The sequence below is a fragment of the Corvus moneduloides genome, chromosome 3 (assembly GCF_009650955.1).
Source record: "Corvus moneduloides isolate bCorMon1 chromosome 3, bCorMon1.pri, whole genome shotgun sequence".
In the NCBI taxonomy this organism is placed as follows: Eukaryota; Metazoa; Chordata; class Aves; order Passeriformes; family Corvidae; genus Corvus; species Corvus moneduloides.
This window is the reverse complement of record NC_045478.1, coordinates 115,901,780-115,923,069: the sequence shown is the minus strand read 5'-3', so window position 1 is coordinate 115,923,069 and position 21,290 is coordinate 115,901,780. Positions and strand designations below refer to the sequence as shown.

General features: G+C 41.9%; 1 protein-coding gene across 6 annotated transcripts in view; it reads left to right on the top strand.

Annotated features, from left to right (window-relative positions):
• The window catches only part of SPTLC3 (serine palmitoyltransferase long chain base subunit 3), an 89,164-nt gene that overhangs the window by 54,022 nt on the left and 13,852 nt on the right, over positions 1-21,290 (top strand). For 5 of the 6 annotated variants that reach the window (XM_032103663.1, XM_032103665.1, XM_032103666.1 and 2 more), the window contains 3 exons: positions 7,105-7,210; positions 14,531-14,750; positions 16,891-17,017. In XM_032103663.1, the coding sequence (XP_031959554.1) occupies positions 7,105-7,210; positions 14,531-14,750; positions 16,891-17,017 (453 nt within the window). Of the gene's footprint in view, positions 1-7,104; positions 7,211-14,530; positions 14,751-16,890; positions 17,018-18,564; positions 19,375-21,290 lie in introns of those variants that run through there. The other variant, XM_032103668.1, reaches the window with a different exon arrangement.

Sequence of the window (21,290 nt, the reverse complement as noted above, 5' to 3'; positions counted from 1 at the left end):
CAAACAGCACTAATCCAGCACTGGAAAATGCAGACAGTTCCTTTAAGAATCTTGGCAAACCTCAGGGGAAGCCCATTCAAGTGGAAAAGCTTTGGAAAAACTCATTAGTATCTAGATTAGAGATCTTTATTTGCCAAAGACAGTCGTGTATGCCATTGCTGAGACATTGCCTTAACTTATTTCCAAAATAAAACAGTGGAAAATTTTGCAAATACTGTTTGGAATTGAGTGACAGCTTTTGTTGTCACAATTTTGTAGTTTCAAGTCTAAGCTGCATTTAGAGAACACTTCATGTGAGAAAGCTTCACATGCTCATGCTTTCTCTCAGCCCTCTGTGAGTCTCTCAGCTTGTTAGTTCTATGGTTAGAAAGTTCTGTCTTTTAATGTTTCCTTAATCATACTCATGAGTACACATCACTAACATCTAAAATCACACACACAGAGATGTATGTAGGTGCCTTTTGCTTTGGAGGAAATAGGATGTGGAAAGCATAATACAGCAGGAAGTGCCTTTGTACGATGCATGGTTTCACCCAAAATGAAGCAGACAGCCTTGTTCTCTCTGGGTCTGTCAGGGAGTAGTGTAAACAAGTCAGTACAGCAAATAAATTAAGGGCCAAAATTGTATTAATTAAGTAACCAAAACTTCCAGCTTGGGTTGGGAGGTTTCTTTTCAGTTAGACAGATGTTTGTTTTGTTAGATCAGAGCTGTGTTGCGTATGCTCCCAGATTCATTCTTGCTACTGTGTGGGTATATGATGTATACAGGCATGCCCAAATTGTCAGAGTATGCTCGTGCTGTCATTGTCATGCTTAGGAATAGGGGAATTGAGCCATGCTCTGTGTCACACTGCTTGATGTGAAAGCAAGGCTCCTTGTGCTGTATTGGCCCTGTGCACGAATAGAAAACTTTGCACTTTAAGTTACTGCTTTAAGATCTTTAATAAGCATCAATTTCACCATCAGGTTCTAACAAGCGTATAAATCTCTCTCCTCTTTCCTTTCCCTGCTCTGTTATGGAAAAACTATTTGTCAGAGAAAAATTATACAAAACTTTGTTCTATGATAAAAATATTTCACGGAAAAGAGAGTAAAATCTACCATTTTAAAATTGCTATGAAACACCTTCATCTTTCAAAGGCTGTGCTACAGCTAATTCTGTAAAACTGTGTTACTTTATTTCAAAGCATAAAATCTGTAATATTGGATTGATTTTTCATCTTTCAAAAGTAAATAATTACTCTTTTATTATTAATAGAGAATTATTTCATTTGTAAGACAAGAAGGAATCTACCTATTACCTTAATTATGTATAATGTAGTTCTTATTCTTAAAAAAGTTAATGAAGTTCTATTTCAATAAGTGAGTAGCTCTCTTAGACATTACACTTTCCATAAAAAATTTGAGTAGTTTTTCTAGAACAGACAAAATTCTTAGACCTCTATGCTTTTCCTAGATGAAATAAAAGGCATCCAGATATCTCTCCTTTTTGACAAAAAAATTGCACAGGTGTATGAGAAGGTTTACAAGCCTTAAGGTGAATAATGGAACAAAAATGTGCTGTGGACCTCTAAGTCTGTTTTTATTTGGACAGAGGAATGTGCCCTGCATCCTGCCTGCCAGTGAGCAATCCCTTCCCTGTAAACAGACAGGAATTTACAGGCCTGAGAGAAATGCACAGGCACACACCTACAGATCATCCATGTGAGAGAAATGTAAGAGAGTATTCCATCTTAGCCCCATAACTAAAAACTACTGGACAGGGCCTTCCCTTCCTGTGGGCTCTCACTAGCACTGTCTCTACTCTTCACCCTGCCCAGGTCGTAGCAGGATTGGCACAGGGGTTTTGGCCTTTCAGGGAGTTTTTCTGTGGCAGGCATTTGTGAGGTTTTTGTGAGCAACATTCAGCTCCCTTGAGCCTCTGCTCTGAGGAAGGCCTAGGGGATTTTAATTTTTTTTCAATTTTATTTAAGGGTCTAAGCAGTCCTAAATGTGCTTTAGTGGACTAAAATCATTCTAACTTGCCCATAAAGCACCTGCCTTTTGTCTCCCCTGCTGTGGTGTGGACACCACTCAGGTTACCACTTCCCAGGCAGTGATTTCTTTGGGAAGATGGGAAAGAGCTGCATTGCTGCACTGGGAATGCAGGCAGCAGCACAGTCCAACAGCCAGTATGCAGTGGGAGAAAGTGGGAGGCTAAAACCTCTCCCCACCTCTGGGGTAGTAGTGGCCTGGCCTTGGTTAGTTTTTTGCCAGAAGGCTTCTGGTGTTACCTTCACCAGCCTTGGGCTCCAGGGATTCTCTCCCACCTTCCCCAAGTGACAGGCATGGGGGTCCTTCAGCTAAATGGGGGCTAAACTCAGGATTTACTTCCTGGCTCAGGGAGAGATTGACTTATCCCCTGTTGGTTTTTAGCTTTTTTTAATTTCTAAGGCACTCTTTTAAGAACACCATACATTTACAGCCCTTTTTCAGGACCTCCGATCTTTATCTGGGTAAGTAACAATAAATAAATACTTCCAATAAAACCTGAAAAGCAAAACCAAATATTTAACCATTAATCAATCCGCCTGTGATTTTATCAAGGAGTGTCTCTCACAGCAGTTCTGGGTCTCATACCAGTATCAGGTGTTCCTTCAGTGAACAGATGAGGGTGTTATGGACTAACTATATCCAAGTGAGTTCTGTTCTTATCAGCCTGTAAAAGAAGGCACCATACAAGGCTTAGGATTTGTTTATTCTTTCTAATTCTACTGCATTTTTCCCCTGCAGCATCAGGCAACTCAATTGCAGTCCCATTTTCAGGTTTAGATTTGCAATTGCCGGAACTGTCTGTGGGAATGTTGTGACAAGGTACAGAAATCAGGCCACGGGGGAAAAATATTTCCAGTTCTCTTCATTGCAAGGGCATTTCACTGAGCAATCAGAACAAGGGATCCTATGAAGAAGGCAGGGAATTGCAAAGTATAACCAAGCACCTTGGTGAAAATCCAGCCTCTAATCTGGTGCTTGACTCCACATCTGAAATGGGAATCAGGGCAAAACGTTCCTAGCTCCTCCTTATGCCCTTTTTCAGTGTTGTGAAAGTAGTAAGGGATTTTTTAGTTTCTCACAGATCACGTGGTTGATGACAAGTCTGTGATGCAGGTGTGAGCTGTCCAGGTTTCCATACAAAATACAGTTTCCAACTTGGACAACAACTGTGAATTTATGTTAATCCAACTCTGGCATTTCTCAGTCTACTCAGTCAAATTACTGCTTTGGAGTTCAGATACAAGTGCCATGAGGACACCTTAAAGAGAAAACACAGCTACCTGGAGGAGTTGTAGTTAATACTGAAGGAACTTCTCAGTGGCAGAAGTCCTTCATTTTTCAGTGTAAATATATTCTCTGGCTAAAACGAAGGAAAGAAGAGGAAAAAAGAAAAAGAAAATTGGTAAACTAAGTGCAACTAATCAAGCAAGCAAATAAAATAGGAGGGAAATGAAAGAGATACATAAACATGTAAAAATGAGAAAGAGATCTCTTTGGTTACAAAACCCAAAGAGTTTGTGGTGGCTTAGTACAGGATGGTTCCTTAATATTTTTTTTTTTTAAGTGTGTAGATAGGCCTTGAATTTCAGAAGGGAGGGCAGTGTTACAGCTATTACAGAGCAGGATGAAAGGCACATTACCCACTAGAGTTTTGTGCTTCTTGAAGCCTCTGGCCACTATCAGAGACAGGATTATTGCCCAGATAGGTGGACGGCAGTTGGGTGTGTATTTCCCTGTGACACATACAGACGCCACCAGGGCAAGGAGACTGGTCTGTCCTGCTCCCTGCACGCTGTGTCTGCGTTTGTCCTCTCTGCTTTGAGAAAGCCACGTCTGACCTGCCAAGTGTGAGCAGGGAGCTTTCTTGAGCCAGTGCCCTTTCCTTTCAGAGAGATTGGTATTTATTGCGGGGCAGGGAGGGCAGTCTCAGACTGTCACTGAGGCTGCAGTGATCACCACTCCCACGTTCCAAACAGATATCCATGTGTAGCCACAGGGTCTGCAAGAACTTGCAGGAGAGTGCAAAAGGGGAGAAACTGAAAATCAGAGTTACAAGCACAACGCGAAAAGAAGAATGTGACAAGAGTAGTAGCAGCCTGTTTATTTTAATTAAACAGGATTCAGCTGCCAGCCCACGCAGAGGAATGGTGATGACATCCCCAGCATTGCAGTGTAAGGATGAGGGGTGGAGACGCCGTGTCTCCCTGAGCGTGCTGTGCTCCCTCCAGGAGCCTGGTGTCCCACCTGCACTGGAGGCAGCATGACACGCTGCCTGCCCAGGTCCAGACTCGCTCCAGCCCATTGGCAGTTTGTTTTCTCCTGAAGTAACTCTGAAAAATCCCGAACAAGGATTATGCAAGTCCACCAACCCATTGATAGATCCACTGTTCCCTCTTAGGAAACTTTTCCCTCCATATCTGGACAATATGCTATAAGGACAAGGTGGAAAGCAAAACATGGACAGATTTGGTTGTGCTTTGACAGACTGCTCAAGTCAAATTCTTAACACCAGCTCCTGGGCTGGTGAGCAGTTGTTGGCCATTGCCACTGAAAACCCTGGGCTGGTGATGGTCAAACAAGGAAGGACTGTTATTTTCTCTATAACTGGTTATTCAAGATGGACTCGTGCAGCTCATCATCTTAATGTCCTAATGTCTCTCAATCTAACTATATTTAATGGGTAAATAATTTGATATCTGAAAGTCACCTGGGGTTGCACTGTTGTTTTTCCTGCTATTCAGTATATCCCTGCTTTCTGAAAAGCCTAAGCACAAACACATAGAGCACTTTGTCTTCACTTTGAAGAATGGAATCAGCCTTTTGTGGGGAATATTTAAAGTTACAGATTTTTTCTTCCTGCCTATTTCCCCTTTTCAAATGAGGCACAGAGCCAATAGGTCAGTAAAATTCATTTGCACCTGAACAGATTATGTGTTGACTATTACAGGCTTCAGAAAGGGTCACATGTATATGTTTTTTGGAATGAGATATTGAAAAGAAAGTGAAATAGCCCTGACCCTGCAAACAGGCATGTCCGTAGCCTGTACTCCAGCAGGACTATCTTATGTGTAAAATCAGGGAAGCTCATCCCTCAGAGAGGTTCTCCCCAGTCTGTGGTCTCATGTTCCACAGTAGTTTGAACAGAGAAGCTATTCACAGCCTTGTATTTTCTAAAACAGAATTATACATTTCACTTCATCCCCTCTTTCCTTTTTTTTTCATGTGAATGTGTGCTGAAACAACTGAATCTTCAAGCCATGCTTTTAGCTCAGAGGCAAAATTACTTCCCTGAAGTCAAGAGCCAATCTGGACTGACACATAGAACACTGAATTGAAAAACCCTGTGTGATTCAGAAGAGGATTTGAAAGGTCCCAAAAGGATATAGATGACAGTGACAACAGTAGAGAACAATTCGGTGGAGAAAAGGGGGTGTCCAAATTTTACTGTGAGCTCTCTGTCATTCTGAGGGAGCCCTTTAGGAGGAGTTCTAAATACTATCTTCTTGAAACAAAAGACAACGTGAGCAGCTGCAAATGCTCAGCTTGGTTATAACTTTCCCTTTTAAAGCACCAAAAAACTTTTGTTTCCTTGGTTGCCATCTAGTGGAAAGCGTGCTGTGTGCATCATTCCTAACAGCGTTTCTGTCTCGGAGCTCACTGAGCTGTGCAGGCGATTGCACCACTGAAATAAGGGGCAACTGGTATTGTTCATGCCTATTTTGTGCTCTGTAGAGTACAGCAAGGGCTTGCTCGGTCCTTGTGGCAGTGTGGAAGGTGCAGAGTGGCAGTTTTGTTGCTGAGAACTTCACCTTTCATCAACATCACTGAATGCTGCTGGGGACAGGTGAGGCATCAGGATGTGGAAGGGTTTGGGTCATAACCTGGCCACCTCTCAGGGCACAGGTTACTCACGATGGGCACTTAATGTGCAAACGACCCCATTCCCCTCGGGCAGAAACCAAAGTAGAGATCAATACTAATATTTCTAAGGTGTGTTTTCTTTGCTTGGGACAATTCATTTTACACATTAACTTTGTGCTATTGTAGTAGGTTTTATCAACTGCGTTAAGGTGTGTTGCTGAAGCAAATGGGGTTATATTGGGAAAAAATGCCATTGATTTTCTCAGGCCACAGTTTGAGCTGATCTGTAGTGTTCCTTGGGATATTATGAGACTCTGTAGGATGTTCTTGGAAAACATTTTGAAGTACCAATCCAAATTCCTGAAAAGTACCAGAATAATTCATTTTGAACAGTGTCCATTCATTAGAGACGCTAGAATGCTGGTGCATTGAGAGCCACATTTGGTCTGACCCTGATTTCTGTGGTGTTTTTTCTTGCTTTTTCCACGTTTTTCAAAATTTCAATGGCTTTCCTTCAAGAATTTTTTTAGGTGACCCACACTCAGCCCTTAAGAAATCAGCTAAGGATCATAACCTTGTTCCAGGTCTCCTTTTATTGAAGTCCCACAAGCACCAAGCATTTAGGCCCCAAATCAGTGTATCCATGCCATGTGCTTGTATCCACCTGTCTCTTCCTTTTTCATCAGCAACCTTCCACTTGCTTTCCTTCTTGAGAAGGACAAGGCTTCTCTTGCTGCCATCCTGATGTGCTTCGTGCAGCCTTGTTAAAACCTTTGCTAAAGAAATGTTTGTTGTTCATGAGCCTGTGATTGGAAAGCAACCAAAACTCACTATTGAAGCCTTGATAAATTATGAGTATCAGCAACCCCTACACAGAGCTGCTGGCAATTAGCCTCAGTACTGAAGCAAAGTGATTCCCTTTTGCCTTTAAATAAAAATGTATGCCAAGGATTTCTGAAAGTTTCCCAGAGCAGGTGTATTACTCGAAGCTTTTTATAACTCTTTTTGTCACTACATTGCATTCATGCCAATTAAATTAATTGTTGGGTCTTGCCTACTAATAAAGGAAGTTTATCTTTAGGACACATTGTTTTGTAATGTTGTCTTTTTCTGTATAGGAAAAATAGTGCCCAGGAGAAAATTGGAAGTTCTTGAGAAAGATCTTTGTTAATGTTTTTCCTTCCTCCTTTTTCTTATTTTTAAATAAAGATATGCAGAGCCTCGAGAAGTTGCTGAGGGATGCAATAATATATGGACAGCCTCGCACCCACAGAGCATGGAGAAAAATTATCATCCTCGTGGAGGGCATTTACAGGTATGTTTATGTTGTAGAAAGATGAGTATTCTATCATTTCTGAGGACAGAATGATGAATTGAGTGGGGCAAACTCTGACTGTAGGTATCTGAGGAAAATCTTAATGAGAGTGGAAGTTACAGTAACATTCTGTGATCTCATAAATATGTTGATTTCCATTATGTCATCCTGAACCTTGGATCCTGTAGCTCCAGTTAGATCCTGTACATTGTTCTCGATGTTGATTTAGCAAATCACAGTGGAGTGGGAGATGTACTGTGAGAGCAAGACAGATAAGGTGATGTTTGCTGTGACAGATGTGATAGAGTTCATGGAGCTATAGGTGGTGAGGAGTTCTGCTAAGTGAGTAAGCTGAGCTTTCTGGAGTTGTTTGTTATGCATGGGCAGATCAAAAGACAACTACACAGAATTAATTAAGGTCTGCATGCCCAATTCTTGCCCAGCTGTTGGAATCTTAAATCTCAAGCTAAACTTAAGCTAAGTGATATCAGCACCTTTCTAATAACTAGTGCTGGATCTAATAGACTCACACTTTAACAGGAAAATAATTGAAAGACTGGCTTTCAAAGAATTATGGAGTGGTATTTAATGTAGCCCTGGTCCCTGGAGGAATTCAAATGAGAGAAGTGCCTTTGAGAATCCATCTGATAATACCAGCATAAATAATACAATATAATTACAGAGCATCTCAGTCAGGTAACTCCAGTTCACTCCTGTGGTGCAGCTTATACCCAAGCAGAAAGGCAAACAGTCACTGGAGTTGAGCAGCAAAGCAGTGGCACCAGCCAGGCTCACCATCCTGGGCTTCACCCCGGCAACTTCTCCAGTCTGGAGAAGGTCATTGGGAAGGCAGCCAGGGGGCTCGTGGAAGGGGAGGCACTGATGGGCAGGAGTTGGAGAAGGGAAAGGCAGGAAGGGCTGAAGAAGCAGGGGTTTGGACAGTAAGAGGGTTTTTGCAGGGATCTAGGCACGGCTACTGGGGTGATGACAGGAGATGGGGGAGCAGGAGAAGGGTAGTTTGGGGAGTAGTGAGACCTGCCCCAGGGAAAAGGGAACCAGAACCACTCATCCACAGGACATGACATGGTTATAAAAGTGGCATTAAAACTTTATATGTAGGGATCATATCATGTGTGGCTGAAATACAGCCAGTCTGGATGGGCAGTCACTTATGCCATTTTACTGCAAAACGCTGGCACAGCTTAGCCAATTAGCTTTTTTTTGTGATAAATCTTTTATGATCTCATGTCATCACAACTTCAGAGTAATCAGGGCTTTCTTTATGCCTAACATTTTCCATCTGCAAAGAGACCAAATCAGTCCTTATCTAAACACGTGTCATTCAGAGGTGAAACAGGTTGGCAGCAGATCAGCTGATCCAAAGCAGGCTGAACATGTCCTTTCAACCAGAATAAACAGAGCAAAACTACAAATAAACATCGCTTGGTACTACTAAAAGAAAGCTCAGATTTAAGGACTTTGATCATGCAGAAATTAAGTGGACCACCAACATTTTACTGACAAATGTTCCCATTGGTCACATGGCTGACAGAAAAGGCTCCAGCTGCTGAGCTTTGTTCACTTTTAAATCCTTTACCCTGAATATTGACCACTAGGGAGCAAGAAGGTAGACTGGTAACACAGATCAATCCAAGCAGTGGGACAAATCCACTGTCGGCTATTTAACTACATTAACTTATAACTGTATTTCCAGATTTATATTTGCTGTAGAACTTTCTTTTCCTTTAGTTTTGCAGTTCATTCTCAAATGAGATTTAATTTTCTGGAGTTCAAAGAACCTTCTGTTGAAGTGCAAAATAAAAGCATGTTAAACCTCAGAGTACCTACTAAAAGGAACAGTAAAGTTCCTTCAGCTCCATAAAGGCTAAATAATGTTAAGACCACTCATGCCCTGAAAGGCATAAAGTAAAAGAAAAACAAAGCTCAGCTCTCTAATAGTCTCATTGGAAACTATCCCTAGCAGTAGCGAGGCTGGTTGCTTAGTTGTTTTCATGGTCTAAGCAGATCAGAAATTGTAGAGCGTGGTTTGGTTGTAAAGCAAATCTGCTGTGACTTGAGGGTGAATGCCACCATGTGCCGCCGCGCCGTGGCCCTGCCACCTCTGCCAGCCCGGGACACGCGCAGCCAGGCAGCCCTGTGGCACGCCGGGAGCAGGCTCACAGGCCGGGCAGTCTGAGCCACTTGGTAGCTAAGAACCTTTCATATGCAAAAAAACAGCTGGAGAAGGACAGAATAGAAATACTCTTACTCTTTTCGTGTGTATGTTCTTTCCTTTCTTGGCCTGGGATTTTTGAAAGACTAAAATTTTCCAGCCCTATATTGGCTAGTGTTAGTTTTCTTGAAGGTCTGCCAAATGCCAAATTAGCATTCATCAAGAGGGTTTAAGAGGAGTTAGAGTGTATTTAATGTATTCTTCTTACAATAGTTAATACTGCTTTTTATTTTTTTTTCCTTAAGTTATGCTACGGGGGAGCAAATATAGAATTTAAATAACTTGGTCAGAGCCATTCTCAAAGTTAAAATGTCTTGATTTGCAAGTTTGGCTTGGCAAATTTTTACAGAAATGCTTTTTCCAGAGATGTAAAAGAAAACACTAAGCTTTCCTTCTTTAAAAAAATATTGTTATATGGGACACCATAGTCTTAGTATGGTGAAGTTTATGGTATGGAAAGAAATTTGCCTTCTGTTTCCATTAGGAGTATCTTAAAGTGTTTACACTGTGCATAAGCCTAAACTTACCAGCTGGCAAAATTTGAAAAGGGTGACTGTTAGCCAACACGAGCATTTCTGGAAATCAGACTTGTGTTTGGTACCATAAACCACAGATTTTGCTTGGTTACAACTGAAGGCACAATTAGCCCCTCGACTTGGGGAGCACTCAAGCAACATGTCAAATAAATAGCATTAAGTATATGTTTGTTTGGTTTTTAATGTCTCTATTATCTTAAAAAGGAAAAAAAAACCATCAAAATTAAATGTAACTCCTAGTGAAAGCTGGTTCTTAACTTGGACCAGCTTAGGAGCAAATATATTCCATTTGTGTTCCAGACTGAGGGAGGCCATCTAGCCATCAATCTTGACTCCAAAAAGCATGAACAAGTTTTGGCAATGACCAGGGCACAAGTTAAACTGACTTGCTAAATCATATTTTTATTATTTGAATTCCAGCTAATGTTTCCCTTGGCTTCTACCATTTCCAGTTCAGGATTAATCAGTTACTGTGTTCTTACATGGTTTGTGGTAGGCTTCTGCTCTCTGCCATGCATATTTACTTAGGAGTCAGATAGGCCAAGGCCCAGGGCAGGAGTTATGGGGCATCAGAAACTGATCAAAACAGATTGGTTTTCATTTGTTTTTTCCTTGCTTTTAATTTAATTTGTGTATTTTCCCTTCCAGCTAAGAAAATAGCTCTGATCAGTTAGATATTGTCCAATGCCTTTTCATGTGCATTAGAAGTTCCAATAGTGTAGGAAATTTATTGGGGTTATTTTTTATTTCCTGGGATTAAGTGACTGGACTTCCAGAAAAGAATGAGGTAACATTTAATGTCTTTGGCCAAGGACCAGCATTAAAGGTTAACATTTCTATCATTTCATTGTCAGGAGTTGTATTTGAGGGCAGAGTTGAAAGATATCCTTAAATTTATTGCTCTAAACTACAAAACAGAGATTGTTGTATGAATGTACAAGGTTTATGTAAGAAAACAGTACCTAAAATAACTGTTAAAGTGGAATGTATATGTCTTGGGAGTAGCAGGCCAGGAAGGGAGGGATTTTCCCAATTACGAACTAGCCTGAAAGGGGAACAGATAAATTCTTCAAATGTTGAAAAGACAGTGGTACTCCAGGGCATGTCTAGAGATGCTGAGTGATGCTGTTACAAAGTAGATAACAGGTGGAATATTTGTCAATTAGTTTTCCTGATGGAAAAAAAATGGAAACTGCGGTAATGTAGCAGAATGTAGAAACCTCTTTTCCCAAGAAGTTTCAAAATAAACTGGGCAAAAAAACCATCAGTATCATGTCAAGAGTGAGCCTGCGTTCCAAGTGAAGTGAACATCCCAAGCACACACCTCCTGTCTCTCAAAGCACCTGGGTCCACAATTCATCAGCTACATCAGGAGGAATGTCCAGTTTCAAACTGGAGTGTTCCCAAAATTTGGGATTATCTCCTCACCTCTGGAAGTACGTTCAAAATGAGTGTGTACTAACTCAAGTTTTTGTGCCTGTCCACCAGACAGGGGAGATATGAGGGTCAGCTGCAATCTAGAAGTTTTCCATCCCTGCCCCCAAGCTAAGAATTTGTGCCACAAGACAGGATGTCATACCACATAATGGGAACGCCTGGCCTGGGCAGAGCCAGCTTGAGTTCATCTGTGCCTGGGGGTTTTTTATATGCCCTGTGTGCTTGAGCAGATCTGGAAACAGATCAATACGTTTGAACCCAATAGCTGTTTGTACACAAAGCTGTGTGGCACAACCAGAGTGAGACAGAACGATTACAGTTCATTTCTGGCTTTTTGGTTTAAGCTACTTGACATCAACATTTACTGAAGGATTCAGTAAGCTTTCTATTTGGGCTACCCAAGGGATCATGTGAAATGAGCTTTATCTTGAAGCAATTCTAGGTGTGCATATCACTAACCGTCTCCCAGGGTCAAAAGAGAGACCAAGAACAGAGCAGGCAGCAAAACAGTTCTCATCTCTGCGTCAGGAGGGCTGACACGTTTGAATGGCAGCACAGAATATGTGCACTCCAGCAGCACTTTATCTATTCCATGGACACTTCAAGGCCACATTAGGACCTCCGTCAACTACTGCATTTTTGTCAGCCAGCATCTTTCAAGAGCAGTAACTCAAAACTGAAACTGAATACAAGTACCTTGTTTCTCTAAACAGCTTAGAGTTCCAAGAGAAATCTCCTACTCATATGAGTAAGAAAAGTTTTCATTAAATCTTCTAAATGGTTAAATCTTGCATCAGCCATGTACCAGCTCCATGTATTCTGGGATTCAGCACAACTTTCCTTCCATTACACAAATACACAGCATTTTTAATTTGCCATTTTTTTACTCCTGTCTTTTTGAAGTTAGATGCTGTCTGTCCTGCCTGAATCTCTGTGAGCCACTAAGCCTAGTGATGACCATATAAATGTGGAAAAACTGTTCTTGTCCTTCTGTGCCCAAGCATTGCTGGAAGGTGGAGGGTGGGATGGCAGTGTGCTTCCCTCTGCAGAGGTGCTCCTTGGCTCTCCTGCAGACCGACCAGACACAGCTGAAAGCTGCCAAGCCCAGCACGTAGGATGCTGCATGTCCAAGCACACCCAGTGGCTCAGTGTCATTTTAGCTGACTAATGCTTTGACTCTGGGCTATGTGAGGACTTGTATTCACTAGGAAAATAGCTGTGGTGGTTTAAGTTGCTTCTCCCACAGCTGCCAAGTGCCATTTGGGAAAAGTGAGAAAGCCCAGTCCTCAGGAGCTTGCAGTACAAGCCCACCCTTCTTTGCTGCAAGGGACCATGGTGCCAACATACAGTCCCACAGCTGCCTCTTTTATGGCTGGGCAAGACAGAAGGGCAAGATTTGCCAGCAGTCACCAACAGCCAAAAATATGCCTCCAGGCACACACAGCCAGGCTCTCTGAACCTCCCAGTATGAACAGCACAGGCAACCCTTGTCTACGGCTACTCCCCCATGCTGTTACACTGATGGAGACTTGCCTGTGGGCAGGTCTCCTTCAAAACTGGAGACCAAACAGTTTCCAAGCTTACTCAGAAGACCAAAGGATGAAGAAGGACTAAAATTGTCAGAAATTTCCTGAGTGCTAAAAGCACATCGTGCTCCTTTTGTGGTGCCAAACTTCCAGCTGCACAGTACAAGTAGAGTGGCAACAAAGCAGCCTGTGAAAGTCATCGGTCCAGGATCTAAAAATTCCCAGGACACTATTGATTGCACTGCTCTTTTGTACTTGCTATTTGGGACCAAAGTCCATGTTTCTGCTCACCTGAAACTTGATGAGTTTGCAAGTGGATACACCATAGCTGTGGGCCTTAGCCACAAGAGCCCTGGTTTTCCTGGCACACAGCGTGCTGACTTTGTGTTTGATAGGAAGTTTTTAGCTTTTAAAGACCTGCTTACTAGAGCTAGTGGAAGAGAACACATTTAACTCATTATGAAATGAATACTGAGTGCATCTGAGCATATCCAAGCGTAGCTGTAGTCATCTCACAAAGGTTTTCAAGACACAAGTCTTCACAGCAAAACTCTGGATATGTCATCTTTATGGGATCAGAGAGCATTTCTTATTTATCTCCCTGGGCTTTCATTTTGCTGGACACCTCCTCTGTGTCTTCTCATTTACTGACATGACTGCCAACAGTGCAAAAGATTTATCATCTTTTCTCATTCCTATAAATCTCAATACACTATTAATCACAGAATCATGGAGTGGTTTGGGTTGGAAGGGACCTGAAAGCTCATCTTGTTCCAACCCCCCCTGCCATGGACAGGGATATCTTCCACTAAACGTGGTTGCTCAGAGCCCCATCCAGCCTGGCCTAGAACACTGCCAGGTATGGGACACAACTTCTCTGAGTAACCTGTGCCAGTTCAAAATATTTCATTTTTCTGCATGGCTGTAAGAAAGTAAAAAAGAAAAGGAATGGAAACTTTTTTTTTTTTTGATTACTAGGTAGCAGGCTACATTTCCTAAAAAGTACATATCAAGAGCAAAAATTGGCAAGACTGGGTTTCAGCTGCCTGTTTTAATCCCTGATTCTGTGAAGGCTGGGATTGCTTAGAGTTTATGGCACCAGCTGTGGGTTTCACATGGCCCATCTCCAGTGTATGTTGGACTCAACTCCTCTGCACCAGATGAATTTGCTCTAGAGCTATTATGCCCAAATATTGCCACAGTAGCTGACGATGAAGTAAGCAAGGACCAGACTGAACTATAGCAGTTTTTTATAATATTTGTTTTGTAGAGATGAACTGTAATGTGCTGCTTTGGGTAAGTATCTCTCCCTTGCTTTTCACCTTTCCTTCTCTCCTCTGACATGTTGACAATTTACAAACATTCAAAGACTTTCGGACTGGTTTTGATTGCTTGAATTCCAAAACTATTTAACTGTTTTATACTCACTTGCAAGCGGGAAAGGGTTGCAAGTTTTCTTTGGCTTGTAAGTAAAAATTGAGATTCCAGAAGAGCTTTGGTGGAATAAGGCAATTAATGACTGTGTTTTCTGCCAGTATCGGAAAGAGTACAGGGTTTGTTGTTCATCCCTGATTCTCCCCATGTGCAGCATGGAAGGGTCCATCGTGCGCCTGCCAGAGATCGTCTCCTTGAAGAAGAAATACAGAGCCTACCTCTACTTGGACGAAGCTCACAGCATTGGTGCAGTGGGAGCGACGGGCCGAGGAGTTGTGGAGTACTTCGGAATGAGTCCCGATGATGTTGACGTATTAATGGGAACATTCACAAAGAGTTTTGGTGCAGCTGGAGGATACATAGCTGGCAGAAAGGTAAAAGGAAATCATAAACAATTTCACATCAAGGGTGTGGGAACTGCTTTCATATTATACATGATGTATTTCAGTAGGTTTTTTTCACAGACTGCTTAACATGAGCACTATTCTAAAGTTAGCATCATTTTTGCCTGGATCCCAAATGCACATCAAACAGTCAGACTTTCTTATTTTTGTCTCATGTTCACATTATGTAATTTGCTTGAGTTGGGTTATTTCTGTGCCACCCTGATGATTGTTGTTTGTCTTGGAAACGTTTGGACATGTTGTGGTTGGCTAAATATACTTCCCTACATTAATTTGCATGCGGATTGCTCATTACTTTGTTTCACATTTGTAAACAGTGTGTGGAGCAATATTGAGAGATTAAAACCACAGTTTCATCCACTGATAATAAAATTCCTAAAGAGTTGTGGATTGACATAGCTGCATTTTTTAGGAGAATGGAGAAAGGTTACTGGGGGCCTTTTGCAATAGTAAATTCTGTGTCCTCAGTTGCTCCACATACATTAACAAAACAGTCTCTTGCCAACAACAGATGTCAACAAAAAGTAGAGCTGAGCTTGCTTTAACTGAGGGTGTAGAAGAGAAAGCATAATCAGCGCCATTGTGAAATGTCATTGGTTTTGTTGCTTGACAGAGAGATCAAATGGTTGCTGATTATTTGCTCTTTTCATACCCAGCTGAATGTATTTTTTAAGCAGTCTGCTGAATGAGTGGGAAGCCTGTTTAGACAGCCCATATGGTTGTTGTCAGGATAACATTAATAAGGGTAGTCCTACAGTAGAATAAAAGGGCTATAAGAAAGTATAAACTGTGTATATTTTACTGTCTTTTTTGGGTTTGCCCCTGGAGATTTTAAAACCAAGTGTCATAATACATCAAGAATCAATTTTCTTTGTTTCATTGGCTTCCTGAATTTGTATCTCTACATTTATTTCTTACCAAAGACAATGTGGCTAATGTAGCTAGAAAGTATAGAAAGATTAGACCTGTGAAAAGTAGTTTGATTTAATTTATCCTCTAATCCTTGGAAGTTTTTTTAAATGCAAACAGGTTGCTCTTTTCATGCCTGTATCACCAAGCTTTGCCTCAGGCTTCTCAGCCTTGGAAGGCTGCTCACCCATTCACCCACTTACATTCCTTTCTGCAGCCAAACGCTCTCAGTGGCACTGTTTATTCTGCATCAGCTGGAGCCCAGAGGCCGCCTTAGCTTTTGACCAAACCCTTAGGAATACAATTGCAATATGGCCGTGCATAACCTGTGTAAGGTTAGGTAAATCTTTATCCCCAGCACTGGGATTACTGCATAGACTCATACAGTATTTTTGGTAGTGATTTGTGTTACTCTCACTGGATTTTTTTTTTTTTTTCTGATTATATTTTCTTATCAAAGTCAATTTTCGAGCAGGCCTCATCCCTTCCTCACTAACATGCTTTCAACTCTTAGTGTGGTAACTGTTACTCTGATATTTTGCACTAAGGGACATAAGTTGTTATAACAATGAAGATCTTAATAAGATCTGAATTCCCTACTGCAGGCCTGGATTCAGGAGAGTTACTGGTGCTTTAGACATGCCTACAGTATATCAGTGGTTTTTCTAAGAGCACAGATTGTGTTCTTAGTTATACCAGCAATTATACCAACTCTTAACATGACTGTACCTGCCGCAGTGATTGAAAATTTTGATTGAAAATTTATGTGCTTATAGACAAAGATAGATCCCATTAAGGTTGCTTTTCCTGGGCTAGGTCATGTGGCAGAGGACCTATACTGATGTCATATAGCCTTTGTTTCGTTACCAGAGAGGAACTGAGCAGCATTATTTTAAGCGCAGCTGTTCATTGGTCTTGAAATTATTTTGGCTCCTTTATAATAAGTCTTAGCGCAGAAGTAAACATTATTCTATTCCAGACTTTTGTTTCAGCTGTAATTGCCCCACTTACATGGTAAAGTATTTGCACCTGCCTGATGTTTCTTCAGGCCATGTATCAACAGTGGCAGCCAAGAAAGCAATCCAGGAGCTGGTGAAATGTCCTCTTCCTTTTGCACATTCCCACTCCTGCAGTAGTTAAGAGGGAGATCTGTTGTTTGGCCAGCTCACAGCTCATTCATGCTTTGTTTTGCTTGTGTAAGGACCTTGTGGACTTTTTACGAACTCATTCTCACAGCGCTGTGTACGCCACATCTATGTGTCCCGCCGTAGCAGAGCAAATCATCAGGGCCATGAAATGCCTCATGGGACTGGATGGGACAGCACAAGGTAACCAACCTTCCTTCCTTCCTTCCTTCCTTCCTTCTTTCCTTCCTTCCTTCCGAATTCCTTCCTTCCTTCCTTCCGAATTCCTTCCTTCCGAATTCCTTCCTTCCGAATTCCTTCCTTCCGAATTCCTTCCTTCCTTCTGAATTCCTTCCTTCCGAATTCCTTCCTTCCGAATTCCTTCTGAATTCCTTCCTTCCGAATTCCTTCCTTCCTTCCTTCCGAATTCCTTCCGAATTCCTTCCTTCCTTCCTTCCGAATTCCTTCTGAATTCCTTCCTCCCAAATCCTTCTGAATTCCTTCCTTCCTTCCGAATTCCTTCCTTCCGAATTCCTTCCTTCCGAATTCCTTCCTTCCGAATTCCTTCCTTCCGAATTCCTTCCTTCCGAATTCCTTCCTTCCGAATTCCTCCCTTCCTCCCTTCCTCCCTTCCTCCCTCCCTTCCTCCCTTCCTCCCTTCCTCCCTCCCTCCCTCCCTCCCTCCTTTCAGCTGCGACCAGAGCATCTCCTGGGTACACACACAAGCAAAATGTCATCAGCAGCAAAGAAGTATGGCAATGCAAAAGAAATCCTTCTTATTGTAAAATTAATACCCAAATCATCATACTTCTAAGTGCTGTCGACCCTGGGGGTTTTTTCCATGCTCATCCATATGTAGCAGGGATGGAAGTATTTTGGAATTCTGGCTGCATAGTAGCCAGCCCATCCTGTTTTGCAGCAAAAAATAGAAACCCATGGATTTTCCTTGTAGTATTGTCTGACCCTGTAGTCAGTTTCATAAGGATATGCCTTCATTTACGGGCTAGGTGTTGTCAGTTTAGCTTCTTTGTAAGTGTGAACCTTCAAAATGGCAAGGAACTCAAGCATGGTGCAGCATTTCAGAACAGGTATTGAATGTTAAATCATAGTATGAGAAGATGGTTATAATAATTCCTACCTCCCTCAGGCATCAATTCTGGTGTCCTGAACCTGGTTTTGTACTACATTTTGTCCCCAAAGCATTGACTGCTTGGTGTCTTTATGAAAAATCAGGTGTATTTCTATTTGTCTCTTGAAGCTGCAGATGCAGCTACTGTCCAATCCTCTGTGTGATGTGCTCTATCCTCTGCGTGATGTTTTATCCTCTGTGTAATATGCGTTCTATACAACAAACAAAACAACTGTGACATATCTGTCTATTACTGTTTCAAAGCAATGCTGATATGTATTCAGTGTTCTAGGACTTAAATCCCAATATGGAGAAAAACTGATTGGATTTATGTAGTTTTTTTCGGGAATGCCGGAGAGTCATGATGTTCTTTAACATGCAGCTGAAGGTACAGATTCTGCTCTGAATTGCAATGTTTTATACCGGTCCAGCAGTGCTATTTTCTCTTAGTTTGTCTGAGACTAACAGAATTAATTCTGTATTAGTCCTCCCTGACAGATATGACTGGGATAAGGTGGGAATGGAAGAGATAAAGAGTAGATGAGAGCAGGTAAGATACTGCTCTGCACTACTCTGCTGCAGTGCCCTAGAGGGCCGTTTCAAATAGATATTCAAATTACAGATACGAGGCTATTAAGACGTTTATCGCAGCTCTTCAATGAGACCGGAATTTACAAGACCCCAGAGTACAGAAGGAGGGATAGAGAATCCAGTCCCAGTGCCAAATTCTGCCAAGTGCAAGGACAAAAGACAGCAAAACTCCGGCGCGATGTGCAGACGATGAGGAAGCGACGCTCTTTTCATTTTGGCAGAGAAGCCAGAGCGTAAAAACTGCTTCCAGCTTGAAATTTGGAAGGTCACTGCTGCATGTGCTGATGCCTACATATGTTCAATATAAGAGACCACCTCCGGCACGTTTCTTGCAGCCCGGTGCCGCGGCGTGCGGGCCGTCGGGCCGGGCGCGCTCCCTGCGCGGGCGCTCCCTGCGCGGGCGCTTGCCGTGAGAGGGCGGTCTGACACCGAGCCTGCCCGCGGCTGGCTGGCTCGGGAGCGCGCAGATGCCGCGTGTGGAGCATGGAACACGCAGAGCGCTTCCAGGCCTTCAAAGCCTGTTGAGAACGCTCTTCGGTAGCGTGATTCTGCATGCAGTTCAGTGCAGGGTAAGAGGAGAACTGGGTTCAAGATTTAAGATGTGCGTGTCTGTCTTAGGGCTAAGAGCTTGAAGCATTTTCTCTTCCACAAGCAGTGTTGTTTAATGACACAATGTTTGTTTTTCTGCGCAAAATAAGAGCTTTTTAAGTCTTCTGCAAATCCGTTACGAAATAAATTAGTGTTTTGTCAGTTTTTAAAAAATTGTCTTGTAATATGAAATGCAAATGATTAGAAAAACAAATGAATAAATCATATATCACAACTCATTGCACAAAGGCTAGCAAGCTGGCTATGATGTGTAAAATTGTTTCTTGTCCTTCTGAGCCAGACTCATTATTTTAGTCTTTGGGTTTTCTTTCATGTGGGCCTCCCTTCATTAGGCTGTCTTGTGGACTACAAAAAAACCCCACAACCCAAAATACAGGGAAAAAATGCTCTGCTGGACCACACTACAATGTGTTGCTTTGGCATCAGAGAGAGGAAGGTGGTGGCTTAGAAAGGAGCAAGGAACAGAAGGGAGAAAGCACTGTCTCTCCTTAGATATTTTTGATTCCTAGGACAATGACCTTGGCAGAGTTCTTTTGGTCCGCTATCACAGAAAATGGTGAATCCTGCATGTGAGTTGTTCTTGTGAGGGCATGAGCTGTGGAGCAGAGAAGTTTCAAGTGAACCGAAGTTGCTGCAGGGTAGTATCGACCACGTGTTCTCTGGAGGCCTCTCAGATCCATAGGAGTTTATTTTGCAATTTGTTTTAAATGGCATTCTCTGCCCACTGGATGATTATCCCTTATAAAGGGAATCCTTTTTAAGGAGATGTCCACCAACGGCTTATCCTCCAGAGGTCATTTCTCTAGGGGAGTGAGCCTTGCAAAAGTTACTGGGAATGTTTTAGAAAATAATGAAATTAGAGTTTGCTAAAGAGTTCCATGTGAACTAGATGGTGTTTGTTGGAAAGAGGATGAAATAAGGGGAAAACAAATGTGTTAATCCAGCATGTTCTTCCATCTGAACATCATGACTGACTCCTTGGCAGGTTAACAGAAAACTAAGAGAAGGAAAACTGATTTGGTCATTTAAGCTGCTGCTCAGAAAAATCCATATTTTTTGGTCTTCTTTATTTTCCCAGATGTAAGACTATTACATTCCCTTCGATTTCTTGCTAGTTATTCTCCACTAATTTGTTAGGCAGCTGATCTAGAAAAGACTAGCACAGATGAAATTATGTAGTAGGTAATGCTAGGGCCCAGAAGTGCAGCAGTACTGCCTGTGCATCCTGGTGTGTATCCAATTGATTGATCTTATATATTTTCTTCCTTTATTTTCAATTAGTAAGAATATGGTTGTTTGGAAAAGGAATCGAGATGTGCATTTCCAGGACAGGATCAGTATACCAGATGCATGACTGCAGGATATGAATAGATGTTTATGGGCCCAGGGGGTACTGCTTCATCACAAGAAAGGAACAGGTTAGCACTTTCAGGGTGATTCTGTGAAACCTAAACTGTTCAGCTGGAAGTTACCCACAGCCAATGTCTGTTTCAGCATAAACATGAGGGTATGTCCCCTACCAATACTTGTGATGGTTGTGAGACATTAATGACAATGTGACTGGGAGGATACTGCAGAGCCCACAGCCAGCTATTGCAGTTTCCTTCTTTTGTTGTGTTTTCTGTGGTGACTTGAGAAAATGAAGGGCAAGAAATGCTAAATTAGGAGAAGGTAGTAGCTCCCTCAAAACTGATATACAGCATTTTTCCTGCCTGGGAAAGAGGACTAGGTTGAGGTCCATATTGCCAGTATTTCTTGAGTGACTATGTCCAAAGAATCAAAATTTTTTACTACAAAAAAATGCAAATGTGAAATCAGATTTTCAGTGGAGTAAAAGTCCTGTTTTTCTCAGTGCCATGTTTCACAGAACTGTGAAAATCGATGTCTTGCAGAACAAAACACATTCGTTCTTAGTACCATAACGTCATAGGTACTTTCATAGTTCCTATAATAGAGTTGTTCAAAAGTGTATGAACTTCTGGCAGCTGTATTTCCTCTAGTAATGTCATAATGCAGCAAGTTCCACAGTTCGGCTCATGTAGTCTATTTAAAAAAAAAAAAGAAACAATTTTATCCCTCTTAAGCCTTTGTGGCCTTTTCATCTCAAATGTATCTCAGCTCATTTATTAGGAAATATGGGAAGCAGAA